Here is an 18762-nt window from a genome sequence, read left to right as displayed (position 1 = left end):
GCACACATCTTTTATTTCTCGTTAGGTGACAAGTGACACAAGGTTCTGGATCATAGGTGTTTTTGATCTTGTTAAATTCCGAGTTTCTGTTTTAGCCATTTATCAGTTGACCATTGTTTTTGGAACCTAAGGGTTAACTTGTGTTTGATGATGTTCACATTGAATCTTAACTCCTTAAAGTTGGAATCAGCTAGTCGTCTGCGACCCTCAGGTCTCACCTCTTCTTTTGTTGTTTCATTTTGAACGAAACCCAACTCACTTCTCTTTTCGGGTCGAGTTGATTCAGATCCAATACTAATGATGATGATACTTGTTCAGTAGAACATTTCTGAATATGTTGTCCCTGCTACCACAACTGTTTATCTACAACTAGCTAGCAGCTGACTACTCTACTGTTTACATTCTACCTCTCTAACGCACGCTCATGCACGCTCATTTCAGTTGAAGGCGTTCAGTTGTGCAACTGGCTAGGTATCCCCATTTCCCTTTCCTTTCCCTCATGCCCAAGTGCTCTCTCTCGCATCTTTGCTCTCTCCCACTCACAACCATAGATTGAATATATAAACAACACAAGAAGCGCGGGGAAGCCTGGGGTCATGGACGACTTGCTGATTACCACTTTAAATATGTAATTGAGTTCATTTGTCCAGGGGTACAGTGCCTTGCAAAAGTATTCATCCCCCTTGGCATTTACAACCATTACAACCTGTAATTTAAATAGATTTTTATTTGGATTTCATGCAATGGACATACACAAAATAGTTTTTTTTTAATTACTTGTTTCAAAAAATAAAAAAATATCACAAACGGAAAAGTGGTGTGTGCATATGTATTCACCCCCTTTGCTATGAAGCCCCTAAATAAGATCTGGTGCAACCAATTACCTTCAGAAGTCACATAATTAATCAAATAAAGTCCACCTGTGTGCAATCTAAGTGTCACATGATCTGTCACATGATCTCATTATATTTTCACCTGTTCTGAAAGGCCCCAGAGTCTGCAACACCACCACAGCACACCAACATCAAAACCTCATCCCAACTGTAAACTATGGTAGAGGGACCATCATGGTTTGGGGCTTCTTTGCCTCCTCAGGGCCTGGAGAGCTTGCAATATGTTTTGCAGAAGAATGTAAGTCTGTCCACCAATTGAAGCTCAATAGAAGTTAGGTGATGCAACAGGACAACAACCCAAAAGGCAGAAATAAATCAACAACAGAATGGCTTCAACGGGAAGAAAATACTCCTTCTGGAGTGGCCCAGTCAGTCCTGACCTCAACCCGACTGAGATGCTGTGGCACGACCTCAAGAGACCGGTTCACACCAGACATCCCAAGAATATTGTGGAACTGAAACCGTTTTGTGAAGACGAATGGTCCAAAATTCCTACTGACCGTTTTGCAGGTCTGATCCTTAACTAAAGAAAACAGTTGGTTGAGGTTATTGCTGCCAACGGAGTGTTAGTTATTAAATCCAATGGTTCACATACTTTTCCCACCCTGCACTGTGAGTGTTTACATGGTGTGTTCAATAAAGACATGACATGTGTTATTTTAAGCAGACTGTGTTTGTCTATTGTTGTGACTTAAATGAAGATCAGAATTGTTTTTATTACCAATTTATGCAGAAATCCAGGTGATTCTAAAGGGTTCACATACTTTTTCATCGCACTGTAGCCTCTTATCAGTAAGGCTGAATGTGACATTTCTCTCCACACTCCACTAAAGGTATTTCTCATATGTATGGTCAAGGTTTACTATTAATTCAAAGCCAATTCAAAAACAAATATCTAGTGCAAATTGAACAAACTAGATCATGTTTCTATTGAATGTAATATGTTTATATGTTAATTATTAAAGAAAATATATTTATTATTGTTAAATATATAGGCTTTTTTTTAACATAATACAAACCTGTGTGTCAGCCATTCTTTCACCGAGGAGAGCAAAAAGCCTCTCCTCTTCCTAATTTCTGTCTCTCTGCTGCCTTCCTCTGCCTGTCCATCCTCAGCCCATGGCTCCTCCTTTACCCTTGCCTCTTGCCCTGCTAGTCTGACTGCCATCAACATGGTCCAACACAACCTGCGCATACATTGAATCATGTTAGATGTCCTGCTATGTGAGATACTTTCTTACATGCATTGGCTATTGCAAAACAATTTGACACAGTTGAGTCACGTGTACTCTCTCTCCGGCCTCTAGGTCATCAGGCTTTTGATTATCTCACACACCTGTCACCATCATCTCACACACCTGTCACCATCATCTCACACACCTGTCACCATCATCTCACACACCTGTCGCCATCATCTCACACACCTGTCACCATCATCTCACACACCTGTCACCATCATCTCACACACCTGTCACCATCATCTCACACACCTGTCACCATCATCTCACACACCTGTCACCATCATCATCACACACCTGTCGCCATCATCTCACACACCTGTCGCCATCATCTCACACACCTGTCACCATCATCTCACACACCTGTCGCCATCATCTCACACACCTGTCGCCATCATCTCACACACCTGTCACCATCATCTCACACACCTGTCGCCATCATCTCACACACCTGTCGCCATCATCTCACACACCTGTCGCCATCATCTCACACACCTGTCGCCATCATCTCACACACCTGTCGCCATCATCTCACACACCTGTCACCATCATCTCACACACCTGTCGCCATCATCTCACACACCTGTCACCATCATCTCACACACCTGTCGCCATCATCTCACACACCTGTCACCATCATCTCACACACCTGTCGCCATCATCTCACACACCTGTCACCATCATCTCACACACCTGTCGCCATCATCTCACACACCTGTCACCATCATCTCACACACCTGTCACCATCATCTCACACACCTGTCACCATCATCTCACACACCTGTCGCCATCATCACACACCTGTCGCCATCATCTCACACACCTGTCGCCATCATCTCACACACTTGTCACCATCATCTCGTGCATCTGCGCCTCATGACACTCACCTGGACTCCATCACCTCCTTGATTATCTTCCCTATATCTATTTCTATATATAGCTACAGCTGCAATAGTGTCAAACTAGCTGTGGTTTATCAAACATTAGCAAGGCTAGCAAAGGAATTGACAGAACACATCACAGAAAGTTGACAAATTGAAAGTACAACGTTGCGATATGGTTTAACGTTATATTTCACCTCATCACCCGACATTGTGTGTCCAGTGGTTAGCTAGTGGAATGCTGCTTTTGCTGTAGCCATATGAAATGGCTGGCTAGCTATGTCTATGTAAACAAATCAACACGTTTTAGAACGAAAGGGAGAGACCGTGCAAAGGGGGAGTGACTCTAGGCTTGTTGAGAAAGGGGTCGGCCGAGGGAAGGGGGGGAATTGTTTTAAAATAGCCTGTTGTAATTCGCCAAGCTTCCACAACGTGGGAGAAAAATAAGGATATCTCCTTTAAATTCACACTTTATATATACATTCTGGTAGTTTAAAAACATGTAGAGCAGTCCAATACAATATTTGTGGTAGGAGTGGATTTGCACATTTAGTTGATGTCTCAATCTATCATTGGTACAGATGACAACCTGAAAAAGCTGTTTTTGGACATCTGCATTCAGCTCTTATAGCATCTCATGGATGTTCCCTGCCTAAGACAGGTATTTTTCACCATTTCTATCTGTCACAAAGATGGATCGTCCTCTCTTTCTGCCTACAAATTTAGTTGAAATGCTTGTGGGAGCGAGGGCCACAGGTGGCTGGCGTCAGTATTGACAGCAGTCACAACAAGGCCAGATGTCCTATTACAGGGTCTCTCTGTAGACCTGGGGAAACAAATGTCCCAGTGTGATTTCTGTATTGCCAGATATTTGATTTTATGAATCTCTCTGAACACGATGTGTCATGTATGAACTGGTGTTGTCCCTGGTCCATCTGTACCAAATGGTGAACCTTATTGGACCCCTGTATCTGCTTTAAAATGGTGGGCACATACGTACACCTTGTATAACATGTAATCCCACTCTCTGTGAGTTATCTATTATCTTCCTCTTAAACTGTTCTATCATATGATGAAGATCCTATAGCCCATAAAGCCACACTGGTGTTATTTTCTGATCCCTCTCTAGTAGGCAGTGACTGAGTGAATGGCCCATACACATTCCTCAATGTAGTGTAGTTTGGGGGGGGGTGAGTGAAAGGCTTGTTGTTTAGATGAAAGAGAGTCAGGTTCTTCTGATGGGGTACTGTACGTCTTCTCAGCCGTTTATTAGCATCCCTGTCATCACTCAGTGTTAGAGAGAAGACTCGGAGAAAGAGAGAGCGAGAGCGAGATACTCCTCAACTCATTCAGCATGTGAAATGTCTGTCCCTGATTGCGTGGTGTTTTTCCGAGACTCTGATGGCCACAGCCGTCTCTTCCCAAGGCCAAGGTGTGTTAAAGGATGAGGGCCACCCCTGAGCTGTCTGCTCTGCAGGCATGGTGGGGGAGCACCAGTGTAGTACAGGTTAGTACAGCACGTTAGCGTAGCAGTGGCGCAACCCACCGAGTCAAATAAAGTGCTAACACAAACAACAGCTGCGGAACGAAATAGCGCACAGCTTCTTATCTCTGCTTACTCCATAATGCATGCCTAACAAGACAAATGTCCTCTTGTTGTGCCATGCATTATTTATACAGTACATTCTCCACTATTTATAAATGACAGCTGAGCATCTGTGAAGTAATCACCTGAAGGGGGTGGCTGATGAACAGTGTAGTAAACCAGGAAGGAAGGGGTAAGCATCTCTGAATAATGGATGCTTCAATCAGCTTCTTCTCAAAGTCCTCATGATTCTGTGAAAACTGTAGCCTCGGCTGAACTCTAATCCTTTCACCTTGAAGCAGGAAGTCATTATATGTCTCACGGCCAGAAGAAGAGTATCAGGGTTTTTGAGAGGGAGAGGAGGGCGTCTGGAAGGATGAAGGGAGAATACTTTCCCAGAATCGTATCAAATAAACCTTTTAAGAAATTCATGAGGACTTGGAGTCTTCAAGTCTTGAAGAAATATTTGCATTGATCAAGGCTTTATATCCATATCAGCCCCATGTTTTCACACACTGCGGTCCAAGGTCTCGCTGGCTTAGCGTCTAATTCCTGCTCGCCTGTTAGCGCTCCCAAACACTGGCTCCCATCGCTAATGAAACTCCCAAGACCTGCCTTCCGCTCGCATGCTGGATTAGGACGCTGAATCAACAAAAGGCAAAAACAAATGATGAAAATAGAGAGCAAGAAATGTGTTTTTTATCCCTGCCTTGCTCTGAGCGCTAATGTAAACTGCCATGCCATCCCTTCCGTTAGCCTGTTAGCATAAACCGTAACCATAAAATGAGACTAAACGTAGCACCAATACAGTGGAGTGTATTTAGCTTAGCCACAGTGGTAGTCTCCCTCCACATCACCTTTCTCTGCTTTGAGTCCCATGCAATAGATGCTAAGCAACATCTTAAGCACACTATGCATTGTTAATCCCTCAGCTTTGATTTGGCTGCCATCTGTAGTCTCAGTGGTATTATGAGGTATGCCAAGAAGGCCAGGCTCCCACAGGAGGCCTTACTACTTAGTGTAACCTTAGCATCCTGGATGCAGACTGGTAGAATTTCAGTGGGAGTGCCAACAACCCTGTAAAAGCACCAGGCAACACATCTCTTAAAATCTCCAATATCTCCCAGAGGAAACAAACTACACAAGGAGGGGAAATAAACTGTGATAGACGAGCCAATTGTTCAAGGGTCAAAGACTTTGGCAGAGTATCCGACCTAAGAAATGTCAAACTAAGTCAATGTATTTAAAAGGCCTAGTGTATTTAGTTTGACATGTCTCAAGTTTCAGACTTTGCTGAAGATGTTAAGATGACAAACAGGCCACTTGAGTGCTTCTTCGAAATGGGACAGAACTCTCCTGTGAAAGGAGGAGTAAAAACGATTCTGAAATTCAATTACAGTAAGACATCGGTTTGACAATGGGAGCATTTATTTAAGGTCATATTGGTTAATTAAATGTGGGTCTATTCAGACAAATTTGTTAACCCCAAAAATGTACCCCTCTGCCAATTCCAACTTTATTTCAACAAGAGGATGATGAAATAACAATGGACTTGCAGAGACAATTAGAAGTGGCTGAGAAGATACAGTGCCTTCAGAAAGTATTCATACCTTTGACGTATTTCACATTTTGCTGTGTCACAGGCAGAATTCAAAATGGCTGAAATCCATTTTTTCTCACCCATCTACATACAATACCCCATAATGACAATGTGAAAACATGTTTTTAGAAATGTATTGAAAATGTACATAACTGTTCACACCCCTGAGTCAATACTTTATGGACACATTGGCAGCGATTACAGCTGTGTCTTTTGGGGTAAGTCTCTAAGAACTTTGCACACCTGGATTGCACAATATTTGCACAATTCTTCAAGAACCGTCAAGTTTATTGTTGGTCATTACTAGACAGCCATTTTCAAGTCTTGATTGTGGCGGTCAGGTCATCTGATGTAGCATTACATCACATTCCTTCCTGGTCAAATAGCCTGGAGGTGTGTTGAGTCATTGTCCTGTTGAAAAACAAATGATAGTCTCACTAAGCGCAAACAAGATGGGATGGCGTATCGCTGCAGAATGCTGTGGTAGCCATGCTGGTTAAGTGTGCCTCTAAATCACCAGCAATGCACCAGCACACCATCACACCTTCTAATCCATGCTTCACGATGGGAACCACACATGCGGAGATCATCTGTTCACCTACTCTGCATCTCACAAAGAGACAAAAATCTCAAATTTGGAATCGTCAGACCAAAGCACAGATTTCCACCTGTCTAATGTCCATTGCTTGTGTTTCTTGGCCCAAGCAAGTGTCTTCTTTGCAGCAATTTGACCAAGAAGGCCTGATTCACACAGTCTCTGAACAGTTGATGTTGAGATGTGTCATGAACTTATCCTCTGTAGCAGAGGTAACTCCGGGTCTTCTTTTCCTGTGGTGGTCCTCATGAGAGCCAGTTTCATTATAGCTCTTGGTGTTTTTTGCGACTGCACTTGAAGAAACTTTCAAAGTTCTTGACATTTTTTAGGATTGACTTACCTTCATGTCTTAAAGTAATGATGGACTGTCATTTTTCTTTACTGACTTGACTGACTTGGTGTGTTTGGACCATGATAGTTTGTTGGTGATGTGAACACAAAATAACTTAAAACTCTCGACCCACTTTACTACAGCCCCGTCGATGTTAATGGAGGACTGTTCAGCCCTCCTATTCCTGTAGTCCACGATCAGCTCCTTTATCTTGCTCACATTGAGGGGGAGGTTTTTGTTCTGGCACCACACTGCCAGGTTTCTGACCTCCTCCCTATAAGCTGTTTCATTGTTGTTGGTGATCAGGCCTAACACTGTTGTGTCATCAGCAAACTTAATGATTGGAGTCATGTTTGGCCATGCATTTGTGGGTGAACAGGGAGTACAGGAGGGGACTAAGCAAGCACCCCTGAGGATCAGCGTGGCAGATGTGTTGTTGCCTACCCTTACCACATGGGTGTGGCCCATCAGAAAGTCCAGGATCCAGTTGCAGAGGGAGGTGTTTAGTCCCACGGTCCTTAGCTTAGTGATGAGCTTGAAGGGCACTATGGTGTTGAACCCTGAGCTGTAGTCAATGAACAGCATTCTCACATAGGTGTTCCTTTTGTCCAGGTGGGAAAGTGTATTGTGGAGTGCAATTGAGATTGCGTCATCTGTGGATCTGTTTGGGCGGTATGTGAATTGGAGTGGGTCTAGGGTTTCCGGGATGATGGTGTCGATGTGAGCCATGACCTGCCTTTCAAATCACTTCATGGCTACTGACGTGAGTGCTACGGGGCGGTAGACATTTAGGCAGGTTAACACCGCTTTCTTGGGCACAGGGACTATGGTGGTCTTCTTGAAACATGTAGGTATTACAGACTTGGTCAGAGAGAGGTTTAAAATGTCAGTGAAGACACTTGCCAGTTGGTCCGCGCATGCTCTGAGAACACGTCCTTGTGATCCGTCTGGCCCCGTGTCCTTGTGAATGTTGACCTGTTTAAAGGTCTTGCTCACATTGGCTACGGAGAGCATGATCACACATTCATCTGGAACAGCTGGTGCTCTCCTGCATGTTTCAATATTGCTTGCCTCGAAGCGAGCATAAAAACCTCACGGCTGGGTTTCCCTTTGTTGTCCGTAATAGTTTGCAAGCTCTCCCGTGGTATTGACATATTTGCAGATATCCATTCAGGTGTATTTTGTGAATTTTGGTGAATGCGTTCTCATAATCTAATGTCGTGCTCGTGCAACTACCTGTAAACACACAGTACAGTTAAAAGTGAATGATGGCAGGCCTGTGTGGCAAATGACTTGTTTGTATAAAGGCCTACTCTAGCTCTGATTGGCTATGGTGCTCCGGTCTGTGTCGACTCTGGTCCTGGATGAGACAGACGTTTATATTCCATTTTATTTACTGCAGTGTCTATTAATGTCCAAACGTACGGACGTTATATTGCTATAGAATGCTCACAAATGCCTTTGTATACGTAATTCCCAAACATTCTAAGAATTTATGAAAATGTGAACACCATATCTATGTGCTAGCTTGTCATATTCTTCTTGTGGGTGTATATGAACAGATTTGAATAAGATTTCATGTTGCTAAAATGCTGTCAGTTCTTTAAGGCGAGGCATCACACCTTAATGGGGTCTTTTTTCCCCCCTGATTCATATCACAATGGCCTTTTGCCAGTTGAATATAGACACCAATATAAGGCCTTTTGTATTACAACTTTTCTGAAATATTGTATAAAAATATGCAATGAGGCAATATCTTATTAAATATGTACATATTTGCATATACTGCAATTCTATTCTTCTAGTCACTGGATGAAGTCAGCCTAAATATTTTGGTTTCATTTTGTTAAGATACTCCAGGACCAGACTTGTATAGAGCAGATTTTTGGATATATATTTTTTATTTTTCTATCTGTAAAATACTGAACTGCATTTTTAGCTCATATTTCCAAAGAAAATGTTATCTAGAAAATACATTAAAGAACATATCAACAATTCCCTCCTATACAGTATCTAAGAATAACCACACAAAATGTGGTGAATGCAAAAGCTCAGAAAAGTTTGTTCTGTCTTGTTTATACAATTTGCAATAATTCATGATAAGTTTAGCTAATTCGTAAGTCATTTTTCATTATGTTCCTTCAGTGTGTGAACATTATGAAGTGTGATAATATGGTGACTCTCTCTCTCTCTCTCTCTCTCTCTCTCTCTCTCTCTCTCTCTGTCTCTCTCTCTCTGTCTCTCTCAGTGGCCATCATGCTGAAAGATGACTACTTTGTGCGTGGTGCAGGCCTGCCGGGGCGTTTTAAGGCTGAGAAGGTGGAGTTCCACTGGGGCCAGAGTAATGGATCAGATGGCTCTGAACACAGCATCAACGGCAGGAGGTTCCCAGTGGAGGTGAGAGGGAAGGGTCTGCCCCCACATCTGGGTAGGGGAGGGGGGGGGTGTCTCTGGGGTCATCTGGGGAGATAGAGGGGATTATACGACGAGGTAAACAAAATGGATAGGAAATATGGGAGGCGAGGATTCTAGAAAACCCCAGTGTATGAATGAGGACCAGTGGGGGTAGGAGACATCCTCCTGTCAAGATGGGGTAGAGTAGAGGGTGGTCCCGTATTGATCTGACAGGACATAATGTGGAGCAGCTTAGAGACAGCTTTAAGATCCAGTAAAAAATCGCAAGTGATCCCTCAACCTGGCGGCCAAGTGTGTCGTGTCCCTTGGATGGCAAAATGTCACTCTTTCTTCTGTTCGGTTTCATCGGAACCTCAGCAGCCTCTGCTGTCCTTAGCCAACAGATGAATATCATTTGACATTTGGTGGATTTGGCTGGTATTGGCAGTTTGAAATTATTTCAATTTTATGTTGTCATTTTTGGGATGTTTTATTCCTCCAATTAAGTTGATGCACTGTATAACAGGCCTAGAAATTCATACAAAGCCATGGAAATTCATGCTGCATCTTATTGCATTTACATTTTCATGTCCCACGCATTGCAAAACTGATCGATGAAAAGCCAAAGTCCCTCTTCTGTTATACTGATGGGTTCTTGAATGATTCAATATGTATGATTTGCGGTGTAGTCCACTCTGTTGATGTCAGTCCTGATGCAGAATAGAATGTCCTAGTCCAATAGGCGTGTGACTCAGTTCTGTGAGAGTGTTACTGTGGTGAATGCAAATGAGTGCTTCCAACTCTCCCTGCTCATGTCCTTATCTGTAGAGAGAGAGAGAGAGAGAGAGAGAGAGAGAGAGAGAGAGAGGATACAGAGCTAAGGTTGAGGGAAGTAGAACGTACTGTGGAAAAAGTGCATAATTAACACACGGTTAAGGAGAGCGATTGTGTCTAAGAGGTAATTAAAGATGTCAGTGGCAGGGCAGAGTGTGGGTATGTGCATGCTTTGTCCGTCCGTGCATGCCTGTGTGTGTTCCTGTGTGTAATTGTGTGTGCGTGGGCACCCCGTTGCCGTCATGCTTTGTCCGTCCGTGCATGCCTGTGTGTGTTCCTGTGTGTAATTGTGTGTGCGTGGGCACCCTGTTGCCGTCATGCTTTGCTGTGCTAGTCATTATATGTTTCCAGCTAATGGTACATTACCTTTGTATGTCACAGGTGCTGTGCTGACCTGTATTACAGGAGAGTGCTCTGCTTTTCTTTTGGCAGGAAAACAGCAGTGATAATATACATTTTCCTGACAGACAATGTTGGTTTTGTTGAATTGTTTTGAAGGCAGAAGATTAAAAGTGACTGTTTTTTTAGTCACTACAATGGATATTAATTCACAGGTAGACAGTGGCTTGGTAGCCAAATGTGTACTCAACACACCAAGGCACACCGGGTCTCTCGCAATCATATGTAGATGTAGCAAAAGATTTCTTCATGAATGGAAATTGCCAATGACAAGGTTTAGTCTGGGAAATACCCTACACCCTAGGTGGATTTGCAGAGACATTACTTTAAAATGTGGGTCTCATTAAATTGGTTAGCGCTAAATTTCTGCTTCTCCCTCTTGAGCTGACCTGAATTCAGTCGCTCTGGTTTTCCCCACTGTGGTTGTACAGCCTGGGATCAAATATAGTGTTTGATGGACAAAGGCTCAAGCTTTGGTTACTTTTCTTCTTTTTTTTTTATGATCATAGTAATGTGCCCTTATATACTTAGCCCATTTTAAATTATCCATTTTGATCCTCATTATTTAGAGAGAGACAGGGAGAGACAGAGAGAGAGAGAGAGAGACAGAGAGAGAGAGAGGGAGAGAGAGAGAGAGAGAGACAGAGAGAGAGAGAGAGAGAGAGAGATAGAGAACCCTTAGACAGGGTCCTCAATGGCAAGGGGAAAGACACTCCACCTGCAACAGGGAAAAACAACCCCATTGACATTGACTAATGATAAATAGCAGTACTTGTAGCTGATTATACGCATCTGTGGTGAGCCGCTTTCTTCCACTTCCGCTTCTTATCCCTTCTCTTTTTCCTTATGTGAAGCCAACAGCTCTCACGTAGCCTCAGTGTGTGTGTGCGTGCGTGCGTGTGTGTGTGTGTGTGTGTGTGTGTGTGTGTGTGTGTGTGTGTGTGTGTGTGTGTGTGTGTGTGTGTGTGTGTGTTTGGGCACTTTCTAGTCTCGGCTTTTGTTATTGGTCCTTTAAGTAGCACTCTATCCAATGGAATGAGAGATAAGCTGGGCGTAAAAGGCATGTAAGCTCTGGCCTCTTTTAAGGAAGGTTAATCAAAGACTGGAGAAAAATAGCAAAACAGCATTGTTACATGTTTGTGAGGTCATTGTTGTTGTTCCACTCTCAGATAATATAATATGTGTCAAGGAGAGAAAGGGCTATAAAGAATGAAAGTAAAAGAACACAAGAAAGAAAAGCCCACTAGGTGCCTTTATGAACAGTAGTGCTAGTATGGTTAGTGCTAACAGAAAGACAGACTGCAGCCTGTACTGTAGCTATGGCCTGATGTCCTTGGTGACTGTCACGAGAAGGCCCTGGTCTGAGGCTGAGCCCACTCCTATGAATACTCATGAGGCCACTGCTGTCAACAGCAAAATGCTGCTCTCATTTCGTTAAGTCCTCTTGATAAATAATTTATGATTTACAAGCCTTGCCATTTAGTAATTGTTCTCTAATAAGCTCCTTCAATGGCGTGATTAAGTGGGGGCCTGCTCCCTTCCTACCTGCTGTTTTAACTGTGAAACACTGGTTAACATGCAAAACACAACCAGGCAGGAATGAAGCACAGCTTTCCATCTACTGTACCATTCAAAAGTTTGGACACACCTACTCATTCAAGGGTTTTTCCGTTTTTTTTACTATTTTCTACATTGTAGAATAATTGTGAAGACATCAAAACTATGAAATAACACATATGGAATCATGTAGTAACCAAAAAAGTGTTAAACAAATCAACGTATATTTTATATTTGAAATTCTTCAAAGTAGCCACCCTTTGCCTTGATGACAGCTTTGCACACTCTTGGTATTCTCTCAACCAGCTTCATGAGGTAGTCACCTGGAATGCATTTCAATTAACAGGTGTGCCTTGTTAAAATATATTTTATGGAATTTATTTCCTTCTTAATGCGTTCGAGCCAATCAGTTGTGTTGTGACAAGGTATTGTATTGTATTGTATTTATTATGGATCCCCATTAGCTGCAACTACTCTTCTTGGGGTCCAGCAAAATTAAGGCAGTTTATACAATTAAAAAAATATTACAATTCATTCACAGATTTCACAACACACTGTGTTCCCTCAGACCCCTACTCCACCACTACCACATATATACAGTATAAAATCCTTGTGGACGTGTGTGTATAGTGCGTATGTTATTGTGTGTGTGTGTGTGTGTGTGTGTGTGTGTGTGTGTGTGTGTGTGTGTGTGTGTGTGTGTGTGTGTGTGTGTGTGTGTGTGTGTGTGTGTGTGTGTGTGTGTGTGTGTGTGTGTGTGTGTGTGTGTGTGTATGCAAGTGTCTGTGCCTATGTCTGTGCTGCTTCACAGACCCCACTGTTCCATAAGATGTTTTTTAATCTGTTTTCTAAATCTAATGTTACTGCTTACGTGAGTTACTTGATGTGGAATAGAGTTCCATGTAGTCATGCTCTATGTAGCACTGTGCTTCTTCCATAGTCTGTTAGAGACCTCTTGTGGCATGTCTTGTGGGGTGTGCATCGGTTTCCTAGCTGTGTGCCAGTAGTTCAAACAGACACCTCGGTGCATTCAACATGTCAATATCTCTCACATACACAAGTAGTGATGAAGTCAATCTCTCTTCCACTTTGAGCCAGAAGAGATTGACATGCATATTATTAATATTAGCTCTCTGTGTACATCCAAGGGCCAGCCGTGCTGCCCTGTTCTTAACCATTTCCAAATTTCCTAAGCCTTTTTTGTGGCACCTGACCACACGACTGAACAGTAGTCCAGGTGCTGTAGGACCTGCCTTGTTGACAGTGCTGTTAAGAAGGTAGAAACTAGGGCCTGTAGGACCTGCCTTGTTGATAGTGTTGTTAAGAAGGTAGAAACTAGGGCCTGTAGGACCTGCCTTTTTGACAGTGCTGTTAAGAAGGTAGAAACTAGGGCCTGTAGGACCTGCCTTTTTGACAGTGCTGTTAAGAAGGTAGAAACTAGGGCCTGTAGGACCTGCCTTTTTGACAGTGCTGTTAAGAAGGTAGAAACTAGGGCCTGTGTAGGGCCTGTAGGACCTGCCTTGTTGACAGTGCTGTTAAGAAGTTAGAGCAGCGCCTTATCATGGACATACAGTACTTCTCCCCATCTTAACTACTGTTGTATCAGTATGTAACTCCAAGCAGTTTAGTCACCTCAACTTGCTCAATTACCACATTATTTATTACAAGATGTAGTTGGGGTTTAGGGTTGAGTGAATGATTTGTCCCAAATACAATGCTTTTAGTTTTAGAAATATTTAGGACTAACTTATTCCTTGCCACCCACTCTGAAACTAACTGCAACTCTTTGTTAAGTGTTGCAGTCCTTTAAGTCACTGTAGTAGTTGACATGTATAGTGTTGAGTCATCTGCATGCATAGACACTCTGGCTTTCCTCAACGCCAGTGGCAATTCATTAGTAAAGATTGAAAAAGGGTTCTACTAGACAGCTGCCCTGGGGAATTCCTGTTTCTAATTGGATTATGTTGGAGAGGCTTCCATTAAAGAACACCCTCTGTGTTCTGTTAGATAGGTAACTCTTTATCCACAATATAGCAGGGAATGTAGCCGTAACACATACGTTTTGCCAGCAGCAGACTATGATCGATAATGTCAAAAGCCCCACTCAAGTCTAACATGACAGCCCCCACAATCTTTTTATCATCAATTTCTCTCAGCCAATCATCAGTCATTTGTGTAAGTGCTGTGCTTGTTGAGTGGCCTTCCCCATAAGCATGCTGCAAGTTTGTTGTCAATTTGTTTACTGTAAAATAGCATTGTATCTGGTCAAACACCATTTTTTTCCAAAAGTTTACTAAGCGTTGGTTACAGTAAGCTATTTGAGCCAGTAAAGTGGGCTTTAATATTCTTAGGGAGCGGAATGACTTTTGCTTCCCAAGAAGGAGAGGTAGGGGTGTATACAGAAGACAGCCCTATTTGGTAAAATAACAATTCCATATTACGGGAAGAACAGCTCAAATAAGCAAACAGAAACGAAAGTCCATCATTACTTTAAGACATGAAGGTCAGTCAATCCGGAAAATGTCAAGAACTTTGAAAGTTTCTTCAACTGCAGTCGCAAAAACCATCAAGAGCTTTGATGAAACTGGCTCTCATGAGGACCGCCAAAGGAAAGGAAGACCCAGAGTTACCTCTGCTGCAGAGGAAAGTTCATTAGAGTTACCAGCCTCAAATATTGCACCCCAAATAAATGCTTCACAGAGATCAAGTAACAGACACATCTCAACATCAACTGTTCAGAGAAGACTGCGTGAATCAGGCCTTCTAATTGCTACAAATAAACCACTACTAAAGGACACCACTAAGAAGAAGAGGGAAAAAAACATGAGGAATGGACATTAGACCCTTGGAAATCTGTCCTTTGGTCGGATGAGTCCAAATTTGAGATTTTTGTGTCTTTGTGAGATGCAGAGTAGGTGAACGGATGATCTCCACGTGTGATTTCCACCGTAAATCATGGAGGAGGAGGTGTGATGGTGCTTTGCTGGTAAGAGTCTGTGATTTATTTAGAATTTAAGGCACACTTAAACAACATGACTACCACAGCATTCTGCAGCGAAACGCTTAGTGGGACTATCACTTGTTTTTCAACAGGACAACGACCCAACACACCTCCAGGCTGTGTAAGGACTATTTGACCAAGAAGGAGAGTGATGGAATGCTGCATCAAATTACCTATCCTCCCCAATCACCCAACCCAATCACCAAACCCAATTGAGATGGTTTGAGATGAGTTGGACCGCATAGTGAAGGAAAAGCAGCCAGCAAGTGCTCAGCATATCTGGGAACTTCTTCAAGACTGTTGGAAAAGCATTCCAGGTGAAGCTGGTTGAGAGAGTGTACAAAGCTGTCATCAAGGCAAAGTGTGGCTACTTTGAAGAATCTAAAATCTAAAATATATTTTGATTTGTTTAACCTTTTGTTGGTTACTACATGATTCCATATGTGTTATTTCATAGTTTTGATGCCTTCGCTATTTTTCTACAATATATATATTTTTTCAAATAAAGAAAAACCCTTGAATAAGTAGGTGTGTCCAAACTTTTGACTGGCAGTGTATATCTGTCAACTACTGTGTCTTACCTGCTCGTACTGAACAACACTCATATCTGATGCAACTATCACATCCCTACCCTCAGTCCCTGAATGCATTCCAGAAATATTTGGCTTCATAAATAAATGATGCATGGAGTTAGAGGCCTTCAGGGTTCAAATAGTTGGACCTGTTCCAAAATGGACCTGAGGCTATCACATCTGGACCCGATATGCATACATTTATTATTAAAATATAGAGACCTGTGGACAACTAGACCCGTTACGTATAGACCTGGTCAGATCCAGATCCATTCCGATCCAAGTGAGAGAGGAGAACAAAATTACATTTTTAAGCTAGGAGCTGATAAAAACGCAAACGAGAGGAGGTAGAGCGAGGTGATGCTCTAGCAGGGGAAATGCTGTGTGTTTAGGCTGCTGTGAGTGTGAGCGAGTGACACGGAACAGGGAGGAGGGAGGGAGGGAGAGACTGGAGACAGCAACCAACCAAGCCGACTCGTGCTATAGTAGACTATAGCTGCCATAGCTAGGTTATTTATCATACAATATGATGACGTAGTACCTGTCTTGACAGCATCAAACCGGGAGAAGCTAGTTAAGCTAGCTAGCTAGGCTAATAGAGGCTGAATGCACTTTCTCGTCCTACACAGTTACAAAACAACAACTTTTCCATTCAGAATATAAAGTAGCAACCTACCTGTTGGCTCTTGATCATTGTAGCCTATCTTTCTTTAACTGATTAGATATCTCTAACTTTTGCCCCTCACAGAGTTTCTATGACTGTAGCCTATTGTCTCTTTGATGACTTATGATTGGCCAACAATAAAAACAAGCTACACATGCTACTTTTGTGAAAAGCAAAGAGCAGCAGCATAAATGATACAATTTCTCAATCTCTCTCTCTGTCTCTCTCTCTACTGCAACAGTCGCGTTCAAAACTAGGTTTAACACAATGTCAGAATGACCTCACATTAAGTTATTACAGTATCTTTCATTGCAGGGACAGCTCTCTGTTCAGAGAGGAAGTCCTCCAACTGTAATATCACACATCTGCTCCCGTGTTGTAAGGTGGTTAGAGGAGAGTGTTCCATGCCCTGTTGGCACCTTGGATCAAGTGATTTCACTGCTATCTCAGTCTCACTGAGGTGCTAAGCTTTCCATTCTATCCAGCCTAACCTGGCCTAGCCTCTTCCTCCTTTTCCCACCCTCTTCCTCCTTGCTCCTCCTCCTCCTCCCCAGGCTGGTCATGATAAACGAGAGGAAGGAGGGATGAGGGGATGAGTCTGTGGGCCCCAGATCCAGCTGTGATAGTCTTTACCCACCTGCTTAGATAAAACAGCCACTAAATTAACACACAATGTGTGGCAAGGGAGGTGAAAGGCACACACACACACACACACACTCTGATACACACCCACTATGGTGCTGAAGGTATCAAAGATAAGAGATTTTATTTCCGTCTAACCTTTTCACAGTGGGGGAAACAGAAATTACCTCGGGCCCGATTCCGACCTGAGTTAAGCACGCATAAATGGAACTTATTTCTCTTTTTATGCACTTTTCTCTCTGTGTATTCTGACCTTGAACTTAAGCATGAGCATAGTGTGCTATTCACCTTTTATTCCCCTCTTCTCTCATCCAACTCTGTTTGCTTGAAGCTCACCAGCACTGTAAGACAATGGAACACTACAAATCTAGATCCTGCTACGGTAATGCTAACATGTAGGGATAGATATTGATCGGTACGCTGGTTCTATTTTCAGTGCCCGTGGATACTCTGAACACATTTAGTGTAACCTTGCCAGAATGCCCACGCTTCAGTTATGCTAGAACCCTTCCACATCTTGGCAACACAGAAGCCTATGATACTGCACATGGCTATATAATTACTAAGATTTGTTTGTGTGTTTAGGTTTGTGCGTGTGTGCGCATACAATCATACAAATGGTGTGCAGTCTATGCCAGGCTTCGGGAGTGGCAATCTGCTGTCTGTGTAATGTCCAGTCAGAGGAAATGAGTGACATGGCAATAAAAACGCATGTCAGGGAGAGGAAGCTGAACAAGATGTCCAAAGAGGAAATTAAGAACAATGGCTTTATTGTTGAGAAAGTGAGAGAAAGAGTGGAGGATCGACCAGTCGGCTTGGAGCTACGGTTTTAGTGGACTGAGAGGTTTTATAGCAGTGAGATAAATAGTGAAGCACTTGAGTGACGAGTAGGGTACTGGAGTCCCAGACTCACCGTGTTCAGATTCTCAGTATCTCTGTGCTAATTCGAGAACGTACATTGACTATATCCGAAAGTCTTGCACAGTGATATCAAAGTCAAAATATGATCATTTTCAACCGTTAGTATTATTTTGGTTGGATTCAGAGAGAGGGAATAGCCTAAGTGGTATTCTTATTTACTGTCATGCTGGGCCTCTCTCTATCTCTTTTCGTATCCCTCTCCTCTATTTCTCTTCTCCTTCTTTCTCTCTCTCTCGCTCCCTTTCACACACTATTTCTATATATCTATCTCTCTTTCTCTCGCTCCCTCTCTCTCGCTCCCTTTCTTGGCAGCTACATTCCATTAAACCTTCAAAGATAACTGATGACTGCCATGCTGAGGTCCTTTTTTTTCTTTCTCTCTATTTTATTTATGATTGGCCTCCCTCTGGATAGGAAGGCGTGCAATTCCTAACATAATGTTATATTTCCTGGCCTGTCCTCAGTGACACAGAAAAACACAACCATTCTTTAAAAGCCCAATGCTACTGTACCTAGAGGGCAAATAGATGTTGTCCCAGTTCTGGGCTGGCTTGATACCATTTTTAGTAATCTCGTTTCGGATACAGGCTTCCGCTTTTTGTTTTCTCAAAAGCAATATTTTCCAGATTTTATGAGAAAGCAATACCCCCGAAAT

The 18762-nt window shown here is 42.7% G+C and overlaps 1 protein-coding gene across 1 annotated transcript in view; it reads left to right on the top strand.

Moving 5' to 3' along the window:
* Positions 1-18762, top strand: part of LOC115138350 (receptor-type tyrosine-protein phosphatase gamma-like) — a 263743-nt gene that overhangs the window by 172850 nt on the left and 72131 nt on the right. Inside the window, exon 4 of the mRNA XM_029675127.2 lies at positions 9372-9520. Coding sequence (XP_029530987.2) covers positions 9372-9520 — 149 coding nt within the window. The remainder of the gene's footprint in view (positions 1-9371; positions 9521-18762) is intronic.

The sequence above is a fragment of the Oncorhynchus nerka genome, linkage group LG2 (assembly GCF_034236695.1).
Source record: "Oncorhynchus nerka isolate Pitt River linkage group LG2, Oner_Uvic_2.0, whole genome shotgun sequence".
In the NCBI taxonomy this organism is placed as follows: domain Eukaryota; kingdom Metazoa; phylum Chordata; class Actinopteri; order Salmoniformes; family Salmonidae; genus Oncorhynchus; species Oncorhynchus nerka.
The sequence above is the reverse complement of the archived record's forward strand: the minus strand, read 5'-3'. Positions and strand labels throughout refer to the sequence as shown.